A 15,359-nucleotide genomic window follows, 5' to 3' on the forward strand; every position below is an offset into this window, starting at 1 on the left:
TTTAATTTCATGGTTAAAAACAAAAAGTGAACAAAGTACTGATTCTTGCATCTTGTTTTTTCCAGGGAGTGTGTACACAGACAGACACACACACAAATATTCTCCTATTAAAATCTTGGGGGTGGCTCACACCTTTAATTCCAGCACTCAAAAGGCAGAGGCAGGTGGATCTGAGTTTGAGGCCAGTCAGGGCTACACAGAGACACCCAATTGGGGGAAGGGGGAATGGATGACAACGACAACACGTGTCAAACACCGTGGCAGCTGAGAACTGAAGTGCAGGAGGAAGAACGCTAGGAGCCATGAAGACCGGGGAACTTCTGTATTTCCTGCTTGTTGTCGCCAACTAATCTGCTTTCCAGGGCTAAGCCAGGGGACCCAGGCCTTGTGCGGCATGGGTAATGAAAGTGCACCCCTCTCCTGAAGCAAGTTAGACAAGGATAGCTAAGAGCCTTCCAGTGGTGGTCTTCATAACCTAGCCATATGGTCAGCAGGTACTGTGAGAAAGAGCACCACAATAAATCAACAACTATGTACCTAAAAAATGCCAGAGGAAACGACTTACTACAACTAGACTAGCTTATGCTACTTACAGGGCATCCTTGGTGGAGGAGGCATCTTTCCATGTCAGGTTTTAGGGACACAGTACATACATACAAGCCAAGCCTCCCCCACCACGAGCCCATGTTGCTCCCTCCCTCTCAAGACATCAGAGAGGTCGGCCTAAGGATCACACCTGTAATCCAGCAACAGGGAGGTTGCGGCCAGCAGGAGGGCTCAAGGGCTAGCCTAGACTACATAACAAGATCCTGTTTATAAAACCACAACCGCAGTAAATGAGATGACAACGACCATCTGCAAAAGGAGGGCGGCAGCTTCATGGTGGCTACAAAGAGTTCAGTTTCTGAAGCCGAGGCCACAGAGATACCCACCCCAAAAAAACCAATACCCTGCCACTCAAGAGCTTTGCCAAACCACAACTACTCTGGAAGTGTGGTGTATCAGCGAACCACCTACTGATTCCCATCTGCAGACAAATGTCAGTTCTCAGAAGTCACAGGAAGGGGATCAGCTGGCAGCAGGGTCACCAGGCATCGCCTCTACCCTGGGTCTGCAATCCCCGGCAGTGACCACTTCCCAACAGAGAACATGAAGAGCCTGTTGCAGCAATCCAAGCTCATCCCCTGCTGTTGAATACAGAACACAGAGTGTTCCTATAGAACCCAAGAAAAGTCAGCTGTCCACAGCACTAAACTCCCCTCCCCCTCTCAGTGACTCTCTAATCCCCATGTACTCACCACAACACCTGGCAAAAGAATACAATCATTTTATGAAGGGAGTCAATGTGTTTCTTAAAGATACAAATTTAGCAGGACGCTGGTGTCACATTCCTTTAATGCCAGCACTCTCTGTGAGTTCAAAGCCAGCCTGGTCTAAAGAGTGAGTTCCAGGACAGCTAGAGCTACACAGAGATACCATCTCAGGGAAGGAAAAAAAAAAAGATGAAAATTAAAAAAAAGATGAAAATTTACCTTTAAACACCACTAGAAACAAAAACACATTAAGAAAAAGTATGGGGGGAGGGCTCAGTGGTTAGGAGCACTAACTGCTCTTCTAGAGGACATGGGTTCAAATCCTAACACCCACATGGCAGCTCACAACTGTCTGTAACTCCAAGATCTGACATCCTCACACAAACATACGTGTAGCAAAACTTCAATGAAAATAAAAAAAATAAATTTAAAAATAAGAAAAGGTATGGTGGGAAAGTTCTAGTTCTAGGCAAAGCCACCAACTAGGAACTCAGCTACAACCTGACCTTCCTTCTCCCAGTCTTTCACCACTCAAGACATCCAACTCCATCTACTCCACATGGGAAGTAGGAAGTAGAAAAAGACAAGATCTCCTGGGGAAAATGGGAGGATGGAGATCTTGGGGGAGTACTGAAGGGGGGAGGGGAGAGGCAGAAAGGGGAGCAGAGAAAACTGTAGAGCTCAATAAATATCAATAAAAAAGTATACAAATTAAAAGAGTTAATTTAAGATGTAATTAAGATGTAAGAGCTAACTAGAAATACGCTTAAACTACTGGCCAAACAGTATTGCAATTAAAAAAAAAAAAGTTCAACTACCCTACTGTACTGTCTCCTTTCTCAGCATTCCCCATCAAATGAACTTCCTAATTTCAAATTTAACTTTTTCCTCAGAACTTAGAAACTCCAACCTCCACTTCTCAAATCGCAGCAAGCAGGCTGTTATGAACACCACCACAGATGAATCCCACCTTCCTCTTATAGAGTTCTGGAGAGGCCAATGCAGATCACCCCAGGAGTTCCAGGTACTTGGTGAGGAGGTCTACGTTTGGTTTAGGGTGTTGATTTTTGTTTGGCCAGGGTTTTCTGGACGGTGTACAGGCAGACTTGCCAACAGTCTCGCTACAGCCCAGGTTAGCCCGGAATCATGACCATCTTGCTGCCTCAGGCTCCCCAGTGTTGTGACAACAGACATGAGCTACCAAGTCTACCTTAATATTGGATTAATCCAGGTGAAGACGCGGTACAACTCCTCAACCTAATCTGAGTGCGGCTCATACTGGAGCAGAGGCAATTTCTCAAAATGGGTGGGCTCTCAATACCTCTGATCCTGTACTGAAAAGCTGTGGCCCAAACTTACGCTGGCTTCGGCAGCACATATAGTAAAAATACGGCCCAAACTAATGGATGAAAAATATACTTACTGATTTACTCAGTTTTAGAATACAATAATTACAGTCAATTGAATTCTAACATCTTTATACAAAATGTATAATTAAATTTTTTAGCTATGTTTTCCCAGCATGTGTGTCTGTGCACCATGTTCATGCCTAGGGCTTGAAGAGGCCAGAAGAGGGCATTTGATCCTCTACAACTGGAGGTAAAGATGGCTGCGAGCCACCACGTGGGTGCTGGGAATCCATAGCTCTGCTAAAATAGCTCGTGCTTGTAACAGCTGAGCCACCTCGCCAGCCCCAAATACATAACTTTAATAAGAAAACTTGCTATTAAAAATGTAATTTTTAGGACTGTTTTTTCAATAAAAACTACTATAACAAACTAAAGTCAAGAAAAAAATCAAGGATAAAACTAAGTAACAACAAACATTCATGTAAAAAGTGTGTACATAGGCCTCAGTTTAATCCCCATCACCACAAAACAGGACACACTGAACTACAGGGAGAGAGGGAAGGAATCAAAATATGAGCTGTGACATTTTCTATTCTGTTTTCCAACTTTTTAAAATAATTTTCTTTTATAGCAAGGAAATTCTTAAGAACACAGGAACAGGAAAAAAAACGAAAATTTACACCAACAAGAGAACAAGTCAGACTTAAAATTGTGGTGTACCCACACAAGGAATACTACTCTTACAGATTACTATAAAAAGGAATCTATTATACGTGTTAACCCAGAGCATCAGAAAAACAAGGTGTATGATCTTTAAGACTCCATCTTTATGCTAAGAAATGAGTCAAAAGATCTGTCAAAGGTGAGGAGACCGAGAAGACAGGTACACCAGGCAAACTTTAGAGTGATGGAATGTTCTATGTCTTAACTGGGAAGGAAGTCTCAACATCCCAAGTGCACACGTGAAACAGGTGAGTTACTCTGTATGTAATATAGGACTCCAAAAAGATGAGGACACAAGGCTGGGGGTGATGGCTGACTTTAACCCAACACTCAGGACACACAGGCAGGCAGGTAGAGCTCTATAAAATTGAGATCAGCCTGATCTACAGAGTATCAGGCCAGCTAAGGCTACACAATGAGACTGTCTCAAAACAAAAGTAAAAAAACAGTAAATAAATGATGTTTCAGTATCATGCACTGCACCACCTGAAAGTGAACATGGTATCTCTGCTATGTAATACATCACACATAAGGAGACAGCATCGAATGCAAACACTACAAAAGCAACTGTCTGAGAATTTACCATACTTGAGTTGTATTACTATTACATTGGCAAGAATAAACCATGAAATGCCTTATTAAAGAATAATTTCTAGCCGGGCGGTGGTGGCGCACGCCTCCGCTGGGAGGCAGAGGCAGGCGGATTTCTTGAGTTCAAGGCCAGCCTGGTCTACAAGAGCTAGCTCCAGGACAGGCTCTAAAGCTGCAGAGAAACCCTGTCTCGAAAAACCAAAAAAAAAAAAAAAAAAAAAAAAAAAAAAAAAAAAAAAAAAAGAATAATTTCTAGGACCTTATTTAATACTCTCACCTCTAAATACTAACTCAGAAAAATGTCATTAACTTTTTACAGTTTACTCTTCCATGTATTCCCCACAGAAAAAAATCCTTTCATTCTAAGCCTCTTACCCAACAGTGTCACGTGACAACTACAGACAACTTGGGGAAGGTGCCCTCCTGAAGGAGCTGCAAGACTGGGGGGTGGAACTCAATGGTAGTCAGCACCTTAGAAGCACCAGGTTCCACCCTCAGCACTGACATTGACAAATTACAATCCCAAACTATCAGAACACGAAGGTTCCGGTGCGGAACAGCATATGGTGAGAGGCCGAGGAGGATCCCAGTTTAAGGGTTACACGGTAAATTCCAGGTTGGTCTGGACTACCCATAGAGACTGAGTCAAAACAGAAACCCCCACTGTGTCCCATGTGCAGTTCAAAGATGTTTTCTCTTGCGGTCAGGTTAAAAGCAGTTGTGCCGGCACACACCTTTAATCCCAGCACGGGGGAGGCTGAGGTGAGCACATCTTGGTGTATTCCAGGCCAGTCAAGGCCATACACACAGCACACAATGTAAACCTAGGGCCTTTATGATTCAGCTGATTTACACACTTCTGTCACACACACTCTCTCACACACAAGTTCAAGCACACCCAAATAACTATTTTAATTTTAAAAAAAATCTTTGTGACAGGACAGGACCAGTTGGGCTAGGACTGGCATGAGCTGGTCCGAGTTGTAACTACTGAGACTGGGGGATGAGTACCTAGTGTACCTGGTGTTTAGTTTACTCTTTTCTCTACTTCTGCTGATGTTGAAATCTTCCAAAAGATATATTTTTTTTAATTTTTGAGACAGGGTTTCTCTATAGCTTTGGAGTCTGTCCTGGAACTAGCTCTGTAGACCAGGCTGGACTCGAACTCACACAGATCCACCTGTCTCTGCCTCCCTAGTGCTGGGATTAAAGGTGTGTGCCACCACCGCCTGGCTCCAAAAGGCTTTTAAATTCTAATATTCAGGGGAAATTTTTAAAACCTGGTAACAACAATAACAAAAAAAATCAAAGATTCATAATCAGAACAAGCCAAGGAAAAATTTATTTTCGGGGCTGGTGAGATGGCTCAGTGGTTAAGAGCACTGACTGCTCCTCCAGAGGACCCGGGTTCAATTCCCAGCAACCACATGGCAGCTTGCAGCTGTCTGTAGCTTCAATTCAAGAGAATCTGACATCATTATACCAATGCGCATGAAATAAAGTTAAATAAAGTTTAAAAAAATTATTTTCATGTGATCAGAATTGGCAAGGCATCAAGTCAAAATAAAACCAAACAAAAAGTGGTAACTGAAGTTTTCTCTAAGACAAGGAAAAGGATAACAAGTACATCCTGCTGTAACATAAAACTGCTCTCCCCCCTCCCTCCCCCGCTGCCTCCCTCCCTCTCTCTCTTTCTCTCTCTCTCTCTCTTTCTCTCTCATGCACGCACCTTTTTGATTGTAAGCCCCCAATGGCTAAGCCTAGTTACGAATGATGTCCAACACAAAATTATAAACTTAACTTTTAAAAATATTGAGACTGTTTAAAGATTTTGTCATTGTTAAAAACTCTGCATACCCATGTGTCTATGGGGATGTGTTCCCTTGAGTGCAGTGAACTCCAGTGCATGTTCTTAGCCACTGAGCCATCTCTGTCCCTACTTTTGGTAACCTGATGGCAGTTTTCAAGGGTGAACTTCATAGATGACTGTCTCAGGTGTCATGCTGCAATGTCAAGAAGCTGGGAATGCCAGAGAGATGTGAGAGGCTGGAGAGGTGGCTCAGCCGGGGCAGTGCTTGCCTAGATGCTCGAGGAAAACTAGGTACAGCGGCTCACATCTTTCACGCCTATAACCTGAGAGTAATCTAGAGAGAAGATACTGTATTCAAGGTCACCCCTAACTACTTAGTGAGTTTGAGATTGGAATAAAGAGACTGTCTCAAAAAAGGGGGGGGGGGGAAGATGAGTCCACTTGTAATCCCAGCACTCCGGACCCAGAAGCAAAAGGAAAAAGCATTAAAAGCCAAAGGGAAAGACACACATACTGATACTCTGTCTCAAAACAAAGATGGTGTTCAGAGACACCTCTCCTCACCCCCAATGGTTTAATTCAAAGACTCAGAAGGCAGAGGCAGGAGGATCTCTATGAGTAGCAAGCCAGACAAGGCTGTACAGTGAGACCAACTGCATTTCCCTATAGTCTGTTCCCCAGATGAGGTAACTGCTAAGAAAAACCCAGGTCCCCACCTCCAGGGCCACTCCATGCTGCATTCTTACCAGCACATCCCCTTCACTAGTGTCTGTGCCGGGTCTATGATTTAGTGACTAACTTCCTGACTAGTAAAACTGATCTGCCCATTTGTCTTTTCAACTTCTTGTTGGGCTAGTCTACACGGTTTTCAATCTTTTCTGAAGCAACTGCCTTTAATCCATTTATTACACATGACTGCCCCTTCCCACTGTTTCTACTATCATTTTTAGATGACAATCTCAGTAATCAGTGAGATTTCCTGCTAATTGTGCAACGCTCTACCACGCATGGCCTAACACTCGGGTGTTGTTTCTGGTGGGGCTTGGGGCAGGGACCACTGAAATTTCAGGCAGTTTTATTATTATGACCCCCACACACCACCATCTTTGTTCAGCTCTGTGTTACTACTCTTCTGTACCTTTTGGCTCCTGCTCAGAGTGCAAAGACATAAAACCCAACAGTCCTAAAAATGTTTATTTTCAGTCTTATTACATTTAGCCAATCGGTAGCTCTCGACATGCATGCTCTCATGAACCACTCTCTCTCCACCACCCTAAATGAACTAGCGGAGCTACATGTGCCTTCACAGCACTTGAAATCTGCCTATTTACCAAAGGCCTGACTTTGGCTTTAATTTTAATTAGCTTTCAATTATCATGTTTTAAAACTAATTTAAGAACCTGATTTTTTTTCATCTGTAATAAAGATAGTCTTGACCCAGGTTTCTCCCCTCACATAGCTGACATTGTGAATTTAATAATTCCAGACTGTGGGGACAGTCCTGTTCTTACTGGAGAGTCTACAAGTCTCTGGCCTAGAGCCACTACAGGCCAATACCAATGTCCTAGCTGAGTCAAGTGAGGAGCAGAGAAGGCCAAGAACGTCCTGAAAGGTAAAACTGCTTTCAGCTGAAAATGGCAAACTTGGATTTAGTCTGGGTTTAGCTTATTAAAGACAGGGTCTCACTGTTAGTGACGTGGCCTGGAACTCAAAATTAGACTAGGCTGGCCTCAAACTTGCTGCAATTAGGGTGTTGGTCTCCAAGTCCCAGTAGGACTGCTGGCATGATCCACCATGCTGCTTTTCCTGTAGAGCAACAGTATTTCCAGGGCCTGGAGATGGGTTCTGTGACATCGCACTCACCTAGCATTACCCAGCTCCAGCACCCTGGAGAAGGGGAGGGAGGGAAATTGTGGGGGAGGGCATTCTAAGACAGCTGAACTCCTGCACTGCCACGTGAATACCAACCACGTACAGAAACAACTCAAGTAAACATCTCTTCCTATTTTCCAGACTCGCTTAATACTTGTGTACTTCTCATTCACTATCTCAACTGTTCCTCCCTGACCTTGAGGCCGGAACTCAGCCTACCAGTTTCAAATTCCTGTCTATTCTATCTTATAGCCTTCAAGCACCCTGAGGGAGAAACCCTGATTATAACTGATTATGCAACACATTATACTGCAAAAAGGCAGCATTTACAGGAACCCCCCCAAACAATGAGAAATGACTTGTATAACTGACCTGTACCCTAAAGAGTAATCTGAAGGGAACGCAGGTCGTATCCACAGCACTTTAAAAAGACCTTTCCTTATCTTGCACAAGGAAAGGTTTAAGAAAGTCAGTTCTCTGACCAAAACAAAACAAAAATAATAATAATAGTAACCTGGAGACCTAGAGAGATATATTGGGCAGAAGTTGTTAGAACTCTCTAGGACACCAAAATCTGGCTGATTCTTCCAATAATTCTGTTAAAATTGAAATCAACTCACCCCCAAAGAAATTACATGCCAAATATAAGTATAGACTACATAAAATCTTGGGGGGGGGCTATGACATGGCTCTCGCTAAGCAATTCTAATAGCCTCAGTTTGATCTCTGGAACCCATGGAATAAGTAGAGAAAACACTCCTCAAAGCTGACCTCTGGACTTCCCCACACAGCTGTGGCACTCACACTCGTATGTGTACACACACACACACACACACACACACACACACACACACACACCAAGATGGTTCACTGAGTAAATACCCTTGCTGCCAAGCCTAACAACCTGAACTTGAAACCCAGGATCCAAACGCTATGTAGGACCGAGTTTTCTCTGCCCTCCAGACCCATATTGTGGCACACTCACATGCACACAAATTTTAAAATGTTAAGAAAAAAAGTCAGATAAAAACTTGTTTCTTGCCGGGCGGTGGTGGCGCACGCCTTTAATCCCAACACTCGGGAGGCAGAGGCAGGCGGATCTCTGAGTTCGAGGCCAGCCTGGTCTACAAGCTAGTTCCAGGACAGGCTCTAGAAACTACAGGGAAACCCTGTCTCGAAAAACCAAAAAGCTGCAGAGAAATCTTGTCTCAAAAAACCAAAAAAAAAAAAAAAAAAAAAAAAAAAAAAAAAAAAAACAAAAAACAAAACTTGTAAACTCGCTTCTTACATATTACACAAGACATGTAAATTGAAGAATAAATTTCTACCAGTGAATGAAAACCCAGCACCTCTGTACTAAGGCTGGGGCAGTGGAAAGGCCTAGATGTTGCACCCAGCATCTTGCAGGTTTCACTGTGGTTCACTGTGCCTTTGTCTGGGGTCATTCCATAAATCTCTTGCCTCTGTGAGGAGCACAACTCACTTCTCAGGCATTTTCAAGGATTGGTGGCAGGGCACTTCCAGCTCTCCCCTCAGTCCGCCGGCTTCAGAGCCATGGTTGGGTCTAGTTCTTGTTGACTGAGACACTGGTAAACAGGAACTAGAACAAGAAACTCACTGGAGAGTTGGGCCAGTGGTTTGGTCAATACAGTGCCAGCTATGCAACATGGGGATCAGAATTCCATCTCCAGAATGAACATTCAAAACATCAAACAAGATGGACTTTTCTGTCACAAAGCACTTAGGATGCCTTCAACAGGCCATGCACAGTACAGCTAAGCAGCGGAACAGTATTAATCAATGTGTTCTAACTCAGTCACTTGTCTTTTCCCTGACTTCATAGGAACTCACACCAGAGAGCTGCAAAGACGTTTACCAGTTACCATCACGTGCTGCTCTTGCTGAGGACGTGGGCTCCACTTCCATCACCCACACCTAGCAGCTCACAACCACCTATAATCTCCAGTTCCAGGGATCTGACATCTTGTTCTGATCTCCTGCACCAGATACACATACACACACAGGTACTCATTTATACACATAAAATAAAAACCAAGTTAAAAACTCATCCCAGGTGTTGCTGCACACACCTGCAATCTCAGCACCAGGAGGTGCAAGAAGACTGTGAATCCACGCCAGCTTGGGCATCATAGAGACCCTATCCCAGAGTGCTATCTCAACAGACAGCAAAAAGTTGCAAATATCTAGATATTCTCAATACAGTACATGGACTCTAGAAGAGTCAAAAACAAAGGGGTGGAAAATGGCAACTTAAAAAAACTGTGAGGAAATTTCTCAAACAGCTGAAGAAAGAAGTGAATCAAAACGCCCCCCACACGGAGAAGAAGCACGCTGGCAGTGTCTAGCCAAGGGAAGCTCTGGGTTCCAGCCCCAAGGAAACTGGGTGTGGTAGCTGGGGCCCATAATCACCGCAAGGTCATCATCAGGGAACACACAGTGAATTCCAGGCTAGCCAGGACCAACCTAAATAAATAAACAATAAATACAAGGTTGGCAACGAGACAAGGGTTTTGATGTGCAGACTCTAAAGTCAGTACTACCACAAAAGCATGCCTTCCTTTTCTGGTGCTACTTTCCAAGTCAAGACAAATGACTCAAACATGACCAACACACTTCTCTTAATGGCAGTAGAGCTGTCCTCACAACTGGCCTGATTCTAAGATTTACCAAAATAGAAAAAAATCTGACATTTAAGCTGTAAATACATCTAACGAAATCAAGTCAGAATAAGGATCCTATAACAAAATGTTGCTTCCATATTTAAAGAACTATAAGACAACTCGACGTAGTTAATCTTTTCAAAAAGCATTTTGAGTTCTGCAAACACGTATTTAAACAATATGGTTAAAGGTTAGACAAACCCGCACCCAATGTCAGGAACTGGGCTGCCCGCCCAGGATCGAAGGCAGCCGGCTCAGGCCGAGGGAGGACATTACAGACTAGCAACACTTTAGGCCTCTTCCTCTCTCCGAGAAGCGCATGACAAACTGGGCGTCACGCAACTTAAGTCATCCGGTCACTTAGCAAAAATTATACCTCGCTTCTAAACTTGGGAAACGACGGCCTTCCACAAGCAAAAGAAATATTGGCCAGCAGGACTGCTTTCGGGTAGAACGGAGCTTAATACGCCCCCACTTTCTGACCTATAAACACTTGACCCATCATTAGATCTAAGTTCCAGGTCCCAAGACACGCTTTAATGGAGGCCTCCCTCAACCTCCGAGTCTGTCTAGCAACAGTACAGGAACTTTGCCTGTTTTATCTTGGGTCCCAGAGAGCATGTGGCCAAGCAACTCAAGCCTAAACTGGCAAGGCACAGTGACGGAGCCAAGGGAGAAAATCCAAATCAAAACGGCCTTATGAGATTTCTTTTCTAATTTTTAAATCAAAATTCCTCCTCTGCTGGTAGCGAACCCAACCCAGAAATTCACAGCGCGTTAATACGAACTGCAACACCAATAGTTTTCCTTTGACACTGTACGCAGTTTTCAGCTGTCAAATTACACCTCGAGAAAAAACTATCATTAGAATAAAAAAAAAAAATGGCTCTCACCACAGGGGCCCGGGTGCCAGAGTTTGGCAGTACCATTTCCAAGGAAGGAGGCAAAGGGAATTCAATCCACTTCCCCACCCCCAGCCTGACTTCACCGCCCCTCCCGGGGCAGGCAACCTCACTGCAGGGGCTCCAATCTAATAATAATAACAATAATCATGGCGTTCTGTCCCTCCTACCCTTCCCAACCCACGGTCTGCCGGGAATCGCCCCTCCCCGCCTTCCCGAGAGGGGGGGGGGGTGGATGCCCAGCTCCCTGGACGAGGCTCGCGGGAGCCCCCCGAACCCGCCGCTCCTTCTCCTTCCCTCTTTTTCTCCACCTCCACCATCCCCCATCCGCATTGTCTGTCTCAATTCAACTTTGACTAATATGGATTCCTCCTCGGACCTGGGCCCGGGCGTCCGCCGGGTTCAACGAGGCTCCTCGCGGGAGAGGCGGGGAAAACGGGGTTGGAGGTGGGGGGGAGCTGCGTGCGCACTAGGCCGTCTACACCGCAGCCGCGTCCACACCGCAGCCGGCCCCCGCCCCCGCGACCCGGGGCTCCCAAGTTTGGCTCGCACAGCTCCCGGGGCCTACAGGGGGCGGTAGGGGCGCCTGGCGCGGCCGTGGGGGGGAAGGGAAGGGAGGCGCCCCTCCCCCGCCGCCGCCCCAGTACCTGTCATTGAGCTGGTCCTCGGTGCCCGGCAGCGGGTGGACCACGAAATGGATGGACGTCATGGTGCCGCCTGCGCGCCCCGCTCCCGAGGACGAGCCGCTCTCGCCCGGCCCCCCGAGCCCCTTCCCGTCCGGGGAGCCCACGGCCGCCGCCACCGCCTCCTCTTCCTCCTCCTCCGGGTCCCCAAACGGAGGGCCGCGAGCACGCAGGGCCCGCCGCCTCCCCGCCGAGCGTGTGTCTCCGGCTCGGCGATCCGGCTTGGCGGCGGCGGCAGCGGCGGCGGGCGGGAGGGCGGATCAACGCGCCACCCGCTCGGCTGGCCACGGCGGACACGGGCGAGGGAGGCCCGGAGCGCGGCGGGTGGACCGGGGGGTGCCGGGGCGGACGCGGCGAGCGGGGAGGGTGAGCAGCCCGCAGCGCGCGTCACTGGCGACGAACCGCCGCCGCCAGCGCCGCCGCCGCCATCTTCACTTCTGCCCCAGTTTCTCCGTCTCGCAGGCTTGGGCGCCGACCGGCGGGGGGGGGGAGGGGCGGAGGGCGGGGCCTCGGGGGAGGGGCCCGGCGCGCGGGGCGGGGCACCGGGAAACGGGCGGCCGAGCCGCGGCGATTGGACGGCTTAACGTCGTGGGGCCACGGCGCTGTAAGGCGCTTGCCTATTGGCGCGCTGGGCCGCGAGCCCGGCACTCCCCCCCCCCCGCCTCGGGGGGCGGGGCGGCGCGTTCCGGAGAGCACGTGCTCGCTCCGGACGCCGGGGCGGGAGGGCACGAGCTCCGGGGAGGCATTTCGGTCTCCAATCCGTCACGGGTCTCGCGGACCCGGATGGTCTGCCGGTGCTTCTCGTCTGGAGACAGGGCGCCTCGGGAAGCAGAGATGCGCGGCCTCGTGCGGCGGGCGGTTACGTAAGCGCGGTATCAAGACCGGAGAGCGGGGTCCTGGAGGTGACTCTGTCTTTCTGTCGCTGTAGACTAAACCCTGTTTCACCATCATCACTACCATCGGGCAGCTGCACGGAGTGTGGAAATTTCCACCATTTTCCTGTTGTTCGTGATTTTTTTTCGTTAGTGTACTTTAATGAAAGATAATACGCACCTGTTGTAGAAAGAGAGTTCTTAGGATCTGTAGGTATCGGAACTTCAACCTCTGGAATCTCTCCATCGGTTTGTTTGTTGTTTTCCCATGGAATCAGAACAGCCGCCCTCTTAAAGTTTCCTGTATTCCTTTGTAAATAGCGACTGCCTTTTTTGAGGGAAAAACTGAAAACTTGAAGCCTCTTTTCCAGTCTAACAGTTGTTGGGTAAACAACGTTCTTCATGGTGGCACAGCAGAGCAATTTTCCTCTCTTCATGCTTTTTAGATTAGGAAGTTCTTTTGAGCATGCTGTGAATTATAAGTCAAGATTGACGGGGTACTCTTTGAGACAGATCAGTAACACAGCGTGGTCTAGCCTGGGCGGTGATGACAGAGGCAGGCAAACCTCTGAGTTGTAGACCAGCTAGAACTACACAGTAAAACCCTGTCTCAATGGTTTCAAAGGCACTAACACTGCCTAAGCCACCTATGACCAATAATAATCCCGTAACTTCTACATTTATTTTTTCTCCAGTTCATGCGATGGACACTGCTGGTTCTAGAGCCAGACAAAGCAGAATTTACGTTTATGAATACCGTTTGTCAAGCAGAAAGATGTGTCAATCACACAGCTGTTCCTAGACGCAATGAAAGGTTTTAATGTGTCATGTCTTTACTATGCACTGCTTCATACGTGATGTCTCATAATATTCAGATCACACCATGAGGTAAAGACTGTCCTTGTGGCATGTATGAGGACCCTGATCCCAAATTTCTTGTGTAAATGCTGAAGCTCAGACCAAAACCCAGTGGTCCTGACTCCATTGTTCTGACGATTCCATCATTCACACTGTATTGCAGCTGCCAACTGGTAGTTAATAATTTAGAAGGAATGGCATATATAAACCCAACCCAAAAAGATGGGCATGAAAATGCAGGGAAAGCGCTGTTAAAAGAGGAACTGGTTCCAGCCTGGAGACTCCGAAAAGTCCTGCAAGCAGAACTTTCAATGATGCTCTGAGCAAATACAAGTGTGACGGTTTCAGATTTGCTCCTGGAGAGGGCTCATACGCTTCCCCACCCCTGCTTTGCCACGTTTCTTTCAAACCTGCCCTTCTCTAACTTTTCATTGCTAGAAGGATTTATCCATTCCTAGTTTTCTGCGCCTAAGACCTGAAATTCAGTCTTCTCCTGCAAAACTATACAAACCACCAACACCCCCACCCCAGAGGACATATCTCATCTGGGAAGGGGACAAGTAAAGAAACAGGGTTGTGATCATATATCACATGAAGAAATAGTGATTTGAGTAAGAATGGTCCCCATATGTGCATGTATTTGATGCTTAGTCACCAGGAATTGGAAATCTTTGAGAGGTTTATTAAAGGGGGTGTGTCAGTGGGAGTGGGCTTTGCAGTTTTCTCCCTCTCTCTCCTCCCTCCCTGTCTCTCTGCTACTGCAGCCCCCCTGTGCATCAGGATACTAAACTTTCAGCTCCTTCTCCAGCACCATGTCTGTACACATGTTGCCATGCTCTGTCGTGGTGATAATGGATTAAACCTCTGTAACTAAGCTATCCCAACGAAACGCTTTCTTTTATAAGCGTTACCTCGGTCCTGGTGCTGGAAGACGTGCAGAGGGCAAGCCGAAGTGGGGGCGCTCAGCTGGAGAAGGTTTGCAGGGGAGGAATATTAGTAAGTCCTAGAGACCGTGCTAAATGATATTTGGGGGAAGAATATGGCTGCTTTTTGCCCTTGTCCTAAAAATATGCATGAGGATAAATTAAAGAGTTTTTTGTGTTAATGACGTCATCAGAGGAGATTTCAAGACAGCCTAACATGGACTGTGCCACGTGGTTATTAGTAACCACTCATAAGAATGTCTATAATGATAGGGAGAAGGATCAAGAGAAATACAAAGTGCGCAGGAGAAAAGGAAGTGTAATGGAGCTAAGTCCAGTGCTCAAGGAGATAAAGTTTAAAGTAAAACCTGGCGCTAAGGGGATGTAGGGAGTGGTGACCTCAGGACGAGACCCCACTCAAGTAAGTTTCCAACTTGTGCAAAGGACTTAAAGGACCTTTTAGGCAGTGAAGGAAACCAGCAGCAGAAACTGATGCAAACAGGACTGAAGGAAGGGGACAAGTTCAAGCTGCAGAACTTGGCAGCTTCGGCCACGTGCTTCTAGATTTAGAGTCAAGAATTCAAGAAAGGGGTTGTGGAATCTCCTTCTGTGGTTACAAAGCCACTGTGGCCAGGTGTGTATCTGGGATATCCCTGCATGGAGTCCCGGAGGCCATTTCAAAGAGTTCCACTCCCTGGTGACTAAATTTTCAAATACATGAGCCTGTGAGGACCATTCTTACTCAAACTGCATAAAGGGGTGAAGGTGGAGCCTAGAGTGCC

General features: G+C 46.8%; 1 protein-coding gene across 3 annotated transcripts in view; it reads right to left on the reverse strand.

Moving 5' to 3' along the window:
• Ubr5 (ubiquitin protein ligase E3 component n-recognin 5) overlaps positions 1 to 12,175 on the reverse strand; it is a 107,717-nt gene extending 95,542 nt beyond the window's left edge. For 2 of the 3 annotated variants that reach the window (XM_038344252.2, XM_038344250.2), the window contains exon 1: positions 11,889 to 12,174. In XM_038344252.2, coding sequence (XP_038200180.1) covers positions 11,889 to 11,950 — 62 coding nt within the window. In that variant the 5' untranslated portion in view covers positions 11,951 to 12,174. Of the gene's footprint in view, positions 1 to 11,888 lie in introns of all 3 variants that reach the window. The other variant, XM_038344251.2, reaches the window with a different exon arrangement.
• Between the last annotated feature and the right edge of the window lie 3,184 nt (positions 12,176 to 15,359).

Source organism: Arvicola amphibius, chromosome 9 (assembly GCF_903992535.2).
Source record: "Arvicola amphibius chromosome 9, mArvAmp1.2, whole genome shotgun sequence".
Classification (NCBI taxonomy): domain Eukaryota; kingdom Metazoa; phylum Chordata; class Mammalia; order Rodentia; family Cricetidae; genus Arvicola; species Arvicola amphibius.